Source organism: Tupaia chinensis, unplaced genomic scaffold (assembly GCF_000334495.1).
Source record: "Tupaia chinensis unplaced genomic scaffold, TupChi_1.0 Scaffold147810_1, whole genome shotgun sequence".
Lineage (NCBI taxonomy): Eukaryota > Metazoa > Chordata > Mammalia > Scandentia > Tupaiidae > Tupaia > Tupaia belangeri.
In genome coordinates this window covers 2,720-14,116 of record NW_006207660.1, presented here as the reverse complement: position 1 = coordinate 14,116, position 11,397 = coordinate 2,720, and the positions used below count along the sequence as shown (strand labels likewise).

Below are 11,397 nucleotides of genomic sequence, written 5' to 3'. Positions count from 1 at the left end.
ATCAGCTCTCACCCTGGTGTTCATGGATTTTCTCTTCAATTACAGAAGATCCAAGATCAGGGAGCTGATTTTCTATTTTTTTTTCCCCATTGATGTTGCTGTTCTCCTATTAGAATTTCCTCTGTGTCAAGCATTGGCACAGTCCTGGGTGACCATCAAGCTCAGTAGATGTTTGAGAGTGCCAGAGCATGCGAGGAGAGGTCATGATGGTGGCCCTTACTATGAGCCTCTGAATTCCACATCTGAGTGAGTTCAATGCATCCTTTTCAGAAATGTTTCCATATGAAGTCTCACCTCTAATTGTGAAATAATATACTTTTTCTAAAATAATAATGGTAGAGAATTTGCAATTAAGTAAAAACTCCTATCCTTTATTTTGAGAGTAGACCAAGGACATGATTATTTTTCTGTTATATCTCAAGATGAACAGGGTTTCCTTCTGTTTCTACCCTTGACATCTGCATATTCGTGGCACTTGGTAAGTAGTACTATGAACATTAAACAAAGTCTGGGATCAAAAATTTGGGTTTACATTCTTTCTTCATTACTTATAAAGTTCTGGATGTCTGGCAAGCTACTCTGTCTTGTCTACCTCCAGTAATTTCCAAGTTTCAAGTGAGACAGTGTAGTGAAGTCCACTTTAACTGTACTATGAAGAATTTTTCTAACTAAACTATCTAGAGATGTTTATTAATTAATTCACAAGGTGGACTGATACCTATTAGATAAATTTGCTCCCTATAAACATTTTAAAATCATGTAAGTGAAAATACTGTTCTTATAATAAAAATTTTGTTGAAAATTTTGACTGAAACATATCAGTGTAGAATTTTCCTGAGGAGGCAAACCACTACACTTAGGGGAGTGAAACTGAGCCCATCGTATTAGCTGAAAAAATGAAATGAAGTAAAAAAATAAAGAATTCACATGAGCAGCACTGATTCACAATTTTCTATAATTAGGATGGAGAGAGACAACGACCTCAACGTTATCAAAAATTGTCTGGTTTGAACCAATTTTTCAATAACTTCAGAGTAAATATTTAACATAGCATGTGATTGCTAGAGAGTTCTCGAAGTTCCTTACCTTCCATAGCACATTCTGAATCTGAAGATCAGGACCTACTATTCTGAGAAAAATCTTAAAGAACAAGAGAAGTAAATTTAATTGTTCATTCTTAAAAATCTAGTAAATGTGGCTGACTAAGAGGTATAAATTATACTTTCTATTTTGAAGACTTTCTGTATTCTGAAATGAAGAAAAGAGGAAAAGAGAGAAAGGAACAGAAGAGAGAGTACATGTGGGAAGTGTCTGTGGCTTTAAGGAATGAAGATGGTAAAATGACATTAGTATGGGATTCCATCTTGTTGGCATAAATGTAAGGTTATTCTCTCACCAGTAGGAGAGCCTTTAAAACAGAAAAGGATAGACAGAGAGATGAAAAACGCAGAGACCTATCAGCCTGAATCTTTAAACACCTAGCACTGATGGAAGTGGACAGCAGCTACATTTTGTAGAATGCTAAAAACAAAGACAGCAGGTGACTTAGAACTGAATTGCATCATGATGGTAGACCAGAACTCCCATTTGGATGAATTTTGTCATCAGAACGTCTGTCCCTGAGGTCTTTGTCCCTAGTCTATAATTACATAGTTTGTATAAGTGTGGTAGTCTCTTTCACCATTTTTCTTTTTTTAGAGAGAATTTTGCTGTAGGATATGTGCACTCACTGGAGAGACAGAGAGACAGGAAGTGAGAAATCACCTCCTATGAGGATGGCCTTGATGTAATCCCTTCTCCTTCTCCATTCTCCTTTCAGGATTTTTGGCACACACACATACAAGCTCTTCATGGGTTTCAAGTTGCCAGGTTCAGGACTCAAACTGCTGTCAACTACGTGTGAGTTCAGCGTTTTACCCATTATGGCATCTGCTGGTCCCATTATTTTTCTTTCTTAATTCAGAAAAATGTAATCTTTTAATTTATAAAACTGACAATAATTAACCCACAGTAAACCAGGTTGTAGGACCCTGAAATTCTAAATAAGATACTTTTTTCAGAATTAGTCCATTATGGCATCTGCTGGTCCCATTATTTTTCTTTCTTAATTCAGAAAAATGTAATCTTTTAATTTATAAAACTGACAATAATTAACCCACAGTAAACCAGGTTGTAGGACCCTGAAATTCTAAATAAGATACTTTTTTCAGAATTAGTAGTTGGTGTAATGGCTATGTCACTGGACTCCCCCGTAATTGACCTTGGTTCGAATCCTGGACCTGGTGGTTTAAACTCATGCCAGACACGTGTACATGCATGCCCAAGATCCCGAGAAGAGAATGAAGGAGAAGGGATTGCAGTGTGACCATTCCCCCAGGGGTGATTTACTGCTTTCTGTCTCTGTCTCTCTCTGTCTGTCTGGCAAGCGCATGCACCCTATAGCAAAAATCTCTCCAAAAAAAAAAAATCTTTTTTTTTCTTTTATTTTGTTCATGGCTTGGAAGTGTCTTCCTGTTCTACATTTTCAATTTCTAAGCATTCCTGTCTTCAAAAATTAAAATAAAATCAAACTTTCTTAAAGAAATATTGTCTGCATATTTAAGGCCCCACCTCATCATTTAATTACTCTCTTGGTATGTAATCATGTTGTCTTTCTTTTTATTTGTTTTTGTCATAGAGTACATGTGTTCCCCAGAGAGAGACAAAGACAACAGGAACTGAGGAATCACCATCCCCATGGGGGGCTAGCCACACCATAATCTCTTCTATATTCTCTCCTTCAGATTTTGGGCATGCATGCACATGTGCTCACTGTTATTTTCAAGTCACCAGATCTGGAACTCGAACCAGGCAGATGGCTATATGTGATCCAGAATCTTAACCGTCATGCCACTGGCTGGCCTAACCATCTAGTCTCTAATAATTTGAAATATAAGAAAAATTTCAATAATGCAAAATGATGTGTACAATGAAACTACAAAACACAATATGAAAATCAAATTTTAGGGTTACTTTAAAGGAAAGAAGACCCCCTTCCCCCTCTTTTCCAATAACCCCACAAGTGTCCACCACAAGTGTCCACACTCAACTCTTTCAAAAAAAGAAAAAAACTCAGAGCACAGGTGCTGCAGTTTGAATATGTATTCATATGTTCAACCACTGCAGTGGGAGTAAGAGGGTAACACCTTAAACTGATCACGGTGTTGACAGATGGGCTTTCGGGGAGAGGTAGCAGTTTCGTGGTTAGGGTGGATAGTTATGGCAGAGTTTTTAAAATTTTTAAATTAATTAACCAATTAATCTATTTTTAGAGATTTTTTTGCTATAGATGTGTGCATTCACAGGAAATACAGAGGAAGACAGACAGAGAGAGAGAGAAATCACCCCCTAGAGGGGATGGCCACATCGTAATCTCTTCTCTATTCACTTCCTGGGATTTGGGGCATGCATGCACATGCACCAGGTGTGATTTTCAAGTCACTAGATCCAGGGCTCTAACCATGACCTGCCATGTACTCCAATGTGCCATGTGCTGGACCCTGTCTTCTTATCCTACAGACATAGACCCTAAATCTGTGAGCCCGACCACTATGGTGAAGGCAGCATCACTAACCAGTCGAATGGCCCACACCGTGTGGAGTCCCCTGCCTCTCTGGCTCCTCGCAGGTCCTGACAGCGTGCTTCCTATTCTCTCACTTGCAATCTGTGTTGCTTTAGTGATGCACCTTATTTTCAAGGGATTATTTTTATTTTATTTATTTATTTATAGGTCAAGTTTTGTGTGCTAAGATAAAATTTTGCATTGTATTTGACTATGTCCTTTCCTTTATATAGATATATATTTTAAGAATTTTGTTATAGAGAATGTGTGCTAGTCAGAGAGACCCCCAAAGGTGAATGGCCACTCTGCAATCCCTTATCCTTCATTCTCCTCTCAGGACTTTGAACATGCACACACATGCTCCTGATATGAGTTTCAAATCACTGGGCCTGGGATTCGAACCACAGTCAGCATGCGAGCATCCAGTGCCTTAACCATGATGCCATCTGCTGGCCCCTGTCTTTTCATTGTGAAAAGTCTCATCCTACCTAAGTTTCCTGATACCAATGGAGGGGAAAAATATTTTGTTCTGAGCTATGTTAAAAAAAAAACAACAAAGGTCTATTTGATAAAATTTACTTCCAGTTCTAGGCTTGATTTGCACCAGGTTTTAAGAGAAGTATATGAGAAGGAAAACACAACTGTGCAGTCCTAGTGACATTTACCTTCCGCCATCCAGGGAATCAGCTTCTCCCTAATACTGCGAAAGCTCTGCATTAGTTCAAATGTTTTAATAAATACCTACATATTTCAACAATCTATTTTTTATAAATCTTTTTCTTAACAATTATTTTATTTCACTTTATTTACTTACTCATTCATTTGGAGGGAGAGAGAGAGAGAGAGAAAGCCACTAGGTCTGGGATTTGAACTGCAGTTGGCCATGTGAGAGTCCAGTGCCCTTAACCATCATGCCACCTGCTGGTCCCCAAACAATCTATTAGTAGAGGTTTTCTAGGTGACTTTCAATTTAAATTAAACATTTAGTTAATCTTCAGCAGATTTTTTCTTGTTTTTCATAAAAGACTTGAAAAGAAAAATTACAATAAAATGTTTTTAAAGCTTAAAAATGAAAAGTTTATATGGACAGTTTGTGGCATGATGGTTAAGGTAATCAGATCCCACATGGCTGACTGTGCATTTCAGTCCCAGACGCAGTGGCTTGAGAACCACCCTAGGCGTGTGCACACATGTATGAGTCTGTGAGTGTGTGTGAGTGTGAGTGTGTGTGAGTGTGTGTGTGTGCCTTAAAGCCCCAAAGGAGGGAGAGATGGAGGAGAAGTGACTGCACCGTGGTGACTGTCCCCATGAGGATGCTTGCTCATTGCTTTCTCTCTCTGTCTCTCTCTGGCAAGCATACATACTCTCCAGAAAAATAAAAGTAAGATGAAATTTAAATAAACGAAAAGTTTGCTAGTTGCTAAAGAAATTTTGGAACAATTTTGGAAAAGAGAAAACAAGGAGGGTAGGCTTGGCCCTGGAAACCTCAGTTCAATCGTCGCCACGACTCTCTCACAGCCAAACAAAAATCTGGAGTTAGTGCAGGAAAGAAAGTAAGAAAGATGGCGTAGAGAAGGGGCCACGAACCTGAAAGAGCACAGAAGCTCACGCAGCAGCGGAGGGGCCATCTTAGGGTCTCTGATATCCTGATACTACAGACTATTTGCAGAGCCCAGAAGCTCACACAGCTGCGGAGGGGCCGTCTTAGGGTCTCTGATGTCCTGATATGAGGGCAGAGACAGACAACACCAGTTGCTTTTCTTCTCTTTTCTTTGTTTTTAAGTCGTTTTTGACTTATGGCCTGTGTGCTCACGGGAGGGAGAGAGACAGAGGCAGTGAGAGGGAAAGTGAGAAATCACCTCCCAGGGAAGATGGCCATGCCACAATCTCTTTTCCTCCATTCCTTTCCTGGGCTCTGGAGCATGCACACATATGTACCTGGTGTGAGTTTCAAACCACTGGGTCCAGGACTCAAACCGCAGTGGGCCGTGTGGGAGTCCAGTAACATAACCACTGTGCCATCTACTGGTCCCACCACTTTCTTCATAATTAGATTAGCACAAAGCTATGTTATTTTTTGTCCAACAGTCCTTAATATGGAGAAAGTGAAAAACCATTCCTGAGGTTGTGATAATAGATACAAATAAAGCCAACCTCAAAGCTAACAGGACGTATTGTTTCTGTCAAAACAGCCTGCTGGGTTCTTAGTCCCGGAGAAGGTGGGATCTCTAAGTGAGACTGTGGTATTTTGAGGATTGTATTTTCTTCACTGGGAATGCAATGTTTGCTTAGTCACTCGTCAAACAGAAGCAGCTTTGAGCTCTCAGTCAGGAGTTTCTGGACATGACATTCACTGTACTTCAAGTTTGTCCTTTTCTAGGACATGGGACTCAGGTCAGCTTTGTAGTCCAGACCTGATGTGACCTTTCAAACATGCCAGCTTGGCTTCCAGCAGATCCAAGCATTGTTTCATTTTAATTTTACTGAAAATCCACCTAATCCCAAATCCTTACAATGATTTTTAATAATTTATTAGTTTTATTAAATCATATTCTTTTTCATTTTCAGATTGATTTCACATTTTACATAAAATCCCCATCAACAGATAATTTTCCTTTTTTTTGATCTGCTAACTGTTTCTTCCCTTTGTACCTCCTGCCACTCTACCACCCTCCCCTCTTACAACCTCTGGTGTCTACCCTCACCCTCTCTACCTTCTATCAGAGCTCTCACTTTCTGTCATAGAGTGCAGACATTGGTACAAATTGAGTGTGGATATACAGTGTGTGTCTCTCACAGTCTGGCTCATTTTGCTCAAAATTAAGTCTTCTATATTCAGCCACTTTGAATCAAAACATAGAATCACATTATCTCTTAATTTTATCTTTCGTTTCTTTGGTGAAATGTTGCTTAGTGCCCCTGTGTGTGGTCTTTCTCATAATGACTTCACACGTCTATTTAATCAGAGATGCAATTGTGTTTTTGATGATTCTAGGTGATGTGAAAAACAGTATATTTGATACATGTTTGGAAAAAAGAACAAACATTAATAGAATAGTCTATTGAATATTTTTGGAAAAATTAAAATTCTAGAGAAAACTTAAAAATGACAGTTATATAGAGAAACATGAACATCTTTAATCAAATTAAATACTCCTAAATCTATATTATATATCATACAAAGATTAAAATCAATGACATTGTGAGAGTAGATCACTTAATAAAACCTAATCAATGGATTTTAGTGTTACATGATAAAAAAGTTAAAGATAGAAAGTAATCCAATTTTAAAATGACCAAACTATATGAAAAGTTAATTGATGCAAGAGAAAAACTGAGTGATAATTTTCTATTAATGAGAGATGATGATGATAGATAAAGAGATACTAAGTCATAGTTAATAGGTAGATAATAAATGCATTCATCCTAATTAGAAATCTGTGAAAGTGCAGATTATTTTAACAGTAAGATACTTTTTACCATTAAAATTGAAAAGGATTATTGAAATATTTGACTACAGTAAGTTTTGCATAGATATGGAAAAAAGTATGCTTAATATGTTTAGGAATGAAAATAAGTATGTCACTATGAACAACAATTTTATCATCTTATAAAACTTAAAATGATAAATGTTATTAACCAGCTTTATTTTCTTATGCAAAGGAGAAAAGTAAAAATCATTTGTAATTGTTATCCAAAACATACAACCTGGGAATAGTCTCACACGCCTGACAGGGAATATAAAGTAGCTAGATCTCAAGCGCATATTCTGAGTGAGCACTTGAGAGGCAGAAATACATCTATACGAAACACACGCACCTGTCAATATAACACATGCAGAAGTAAGAAAAAAAGTAATAGATTCATAATTGTACTTTCTATTGTCTAAACCTCTTGCTTTGGAGATATCCTACTTTATATGTATTTATTTAGATTAAAGACATATCAAAGAACTGTTGATTGCATATATTCCTAAAAATACAAACTGTTTGTCTAAATAGCAGGGAGTCTGTTATTATTGGCTGAGTTAGCTTCATGTCTCTTGGTGTTGGTGTTAGGGTTGTGGTTGGTGGGGTTTATGAACATGGTCTTTCTCAGCACTTTCTGAAATGCCGCTTTCATGTCTTTGTTCTTCAGGCTATAGATGATGGGATTCAGGGTTGGGGGCACCATGGTGTAGAAGACAGAAACCAGCATATCCCACACAGCAGGGGACTCCTGCACGGGCTTTAGGTAGGCAGTGGACCCTGTACTAAGAAAAACAGTAACAACCACAATGTGAGGAATGCATGTTGAGAAAGCTTTTGACCTGCCCTCCATAGATGGGATCCTCAGGACTGTGGAGAAGATGTGGATATAAGAAATCAGGATTGAAATGAAACACAGGATTCCCAAGGAGGTTGTGACAAATATGGCTCCAATCTCTGCAAGGTACTCCTCTGAGCAGGAGAGTTTGAGTAGTGAGGGGATCTCGCAGAAGAACTGGTGGACGAAATTTGATCTACAAAATGGCAATGAGAAGGTCACAGAGGTATTCAAGAACCCAGAGGCCGCCCCGCTGAGCCAGGAAGCAGCCGCCATCTGCCCACAGGCCCCTTTCTTCATGATGATCTGGTAGTGCAGGGGGCGGCAGATGGCCACATACCTATCATAGGACATCACCGTGAGCAGGGCCAGCTCTGCACATGCAAACCAAACAACGAGGAACACCTGCATCACACACCCTGCAAAGGATATGGAGCTGTCCTGAGTCAAGGACTGAATGATGGATTTGGGAACGGTGACAGAGATGAAGCAGAGGTCCAACAAAGAGAGTGTCCTCAGAAAAAAGTACATGGGGCTTTGGAAGCGACAGTCCAAGGTGGTAAGGAGAATGAGAAGGTTGCCCGCGAGAGCCGTCAGGTAGATGAGCAGGAAGAGCACAGCCTGGAGGACTTGCCACTCCCGGGAGTCTGAAAACCCCATGAGAATAAACTCAGTCACTGAGGTGGTGCGATTGGCCATGACACCCTTCGCCCTGCAAGCCGGCAAAAGGAAAACTTTGTTTACAACAAAGTGTTATGTATATACCTTTATAGTTTGAAAATCACAGGTTTATTTCTGTTCATTTTATAGAAAAAAATGTTATATAGGCACAAATTAATCAAAATCATTTTTTAAAAAATTTTAGCAATGCATGTTTTCATTTGGTAAAGTATGAGAAATAAAATAGGAGCATAGTTTTAACCTTGACAAAATAAGATCTACAAAATATAGGACAAGGCCGGCAGGTGGCGTGGTGGTTAAGAGCGCTGGACTCACACATGACTGACCATAGTTTGAATCCCAGATCTGGTGGCTTGCTTTCTCACTTTCTCTCTCCCTCACTCTGTTCTTCTCTGGTCAAATTAAAATTAATAAATAAATAAAGTTAAATAAAATAATTCTTGAAAAACAAAATGTAGGAGAAAAAGTGCATTAGGTGACCGAGCTGTGAATGTGCACAATGACTCGAGTGACTAGTTTCATGACACTGTGAAGGGAGTTACGTACCTAGTACTTTTGTGATGTTGGACAGAGGTTATTCGATGACAACAGTGGGTGTGGCATCTTCCTCTCCCTGGCACGCTCTTCGTATGGTAAATACCTCCTGGACAATTAGAGCCCCTTTCTCAGAGTTTCACAAATACATACAATTGAGAGGATTACGAGAGGATCAAATTTATGTGTAATAACATTCTATCAGGAGACATCCTTCCCCAAAGAGGTCTGTGCACCCCAGTTTAAGATCCAGCTGGATTACAGCTGGACCGATCGGTTTTACCCACATGCCACCTGCTGAGAAGTACTTCCTCTACATTCCACAGACAACTCCCTGAAGTGCACTAAAAATTTCAGCAAGAAAAGTATCCATGCTTGAGTAGGCTCCCAAGTACAGGATTTAATCGAATGATTAAGATTTTCCACAACTTTGCCCAGAATAGGAATTTGCTAACTGGTACTTGTTCTAAGGAAATATTCTGCTATTTAATTATTAAAATGAGGGAAATAGTTATTAAGAACGATGCTTTGAGGTTAGATTGTCTGGTGTTAGTTCTTTTTCTGTCACTTAGTTGGGTGATTTTCTTTCTAATTATAAAAATTTAGGAATTAAATGTTATATATTGATACTATTTAAATAATAACAAAATTTGTAGGTGTAATTATAGAGGGCTAGAAATGTAACTACATATTTAAAAAAATGACAGGATGAATATATTGAAGTATACAGATGACAAGTTAAAAATGCAATTATTATATTTTAGTGAATTATTTCAAAACATGGCTGCTTCGCATTAAAGAGCTGTACTATGGTAGCTTACACATACGTCAGCAGCTTTGTTTCTCCTTTGATTTCACTCTCGCTACATATTTTATTTAAAATTAGTCCCACACAGCCCGCATTTCCTGTGTCCAATCACACTCTCCGTCCTCCCACTCTCCCGGCCCACTTTTCTTTACATCTCTCTACCTCTGGTATTAAATGTTGATTGACAAGGAGAGGCCTCTTAAATGACATCACAATTTTTTTCTTATAACTTCCATATTAAAATTTTATATAAATTTTATCAACAGAAAAAAAATATTTTTCTTAAAAAGAAAACTTAATCTGAACTCATTCATTTTTTTGAGAGATTTTTCATGTACGCTTCCCAGAAATATTGAGAGAGACAGAGAGACAGAAAACAAGAAATCACCCCCTAGCAGAGATGGCCATGCCGCAATCCCTTTTCCTCCATTCTCTCAGGATTTGGGGCAGGCATGCACATGGGCCCGGCATGAGTTTAAGCCACCAGGTTCGGAGTTCAAACTGTAGTAGACTACATGGGAGTCCAGCAACATAGCCATTATGCCAACTGCTTGTCCCCATTGTTGATATTTTAATGGAAGATTTGTTATCTTTTTTAAAAAGAAGTATTTTATTTAACTTTATTTATTTATTTCTATTTCATTTTATTATTTATTCATTTATTTTAATTTGACCAGGGAGAAATACACAGAAAGAGGAAGAGAGAGAGAAGGAAAATGAGAAAGCAAGCTACCAGGTCCAGGACTCGAACCGTGGTCAGCCACATGGGAAGGTCCAGTGCCTTAACCACTATGCAACCTGCTGGTCCCTGCCATCTTTTTTAATATTATTGAGCAGTCAAAGGAAAAAGAGGGGTTCAGAAAAAAAATAAAAGCACTTGACACACACAGCATGTTGGGTTCTCTCTGAAATGATGCATGTGGTAATATCTTTGATAGGATTGACATGCAATGAATACATATTGTATGCAATACAGATGTACAGTCATTAAATGTAAATATGAAATTATAAAATGAAATATATTAAAAATAAATTAAAATGTGAGCAGTATTTAAATAATTCTTATAACATTTAAATTCCCATATTTCCAATACAATCTCAGTAATCTCATCTATATTATCTATCTATCTATCTATCTATCTATCTATCTATATATCTATCTATATCTATGTCTGATAAAGAGTTCTTAAAAGAAAACCAACCTTCCCCATGTGACCCAGCTATGTCAGTGACCACTGCATCACCTGGCCCCAACCTATGCCCATTTTTAAATAAGGCATAATGAAAACAAGAAGCAGAGTTTTAAAAATGGACTGTGAGATAGTGTTTCAGCTTCTGCTCGTGTCCTCAGTCTTTGATTACAGTCTCCCTGAAATCCATTGTCCTTATCAATACAAGTCATAGAAATCATAGATCAATATCTGCCTACTTTTCAGGCTTCTTGTGCAGTTCAATTCATGTTTATTAC

At 38.2% G+C, this 11,397-nt stretch overlaps 1 protein-coding gene across 1 annotated transcript; it reads right to left on the bottom strand.

Annotated features, from left to right (window-relative positions):
* Positions 1 to 7,594: 7,594 nt before the first annotated feature.
* Positions 7,595 to 8,605, bottom strand: LOC102485776 (putative olfactory receptor 14L1). The gene has a single exon (XM_006169942.1). The coding sequence runs from the start codon at positions 8,603 to 8,605 to the stop codon at positions 7,595 to 7,597; it is 1,011 nt and encodes a 336-aa protein (XP_006170004.1).
* Positions 8,606 to 11,397: the final 2,792 nt, after the last annotated feature.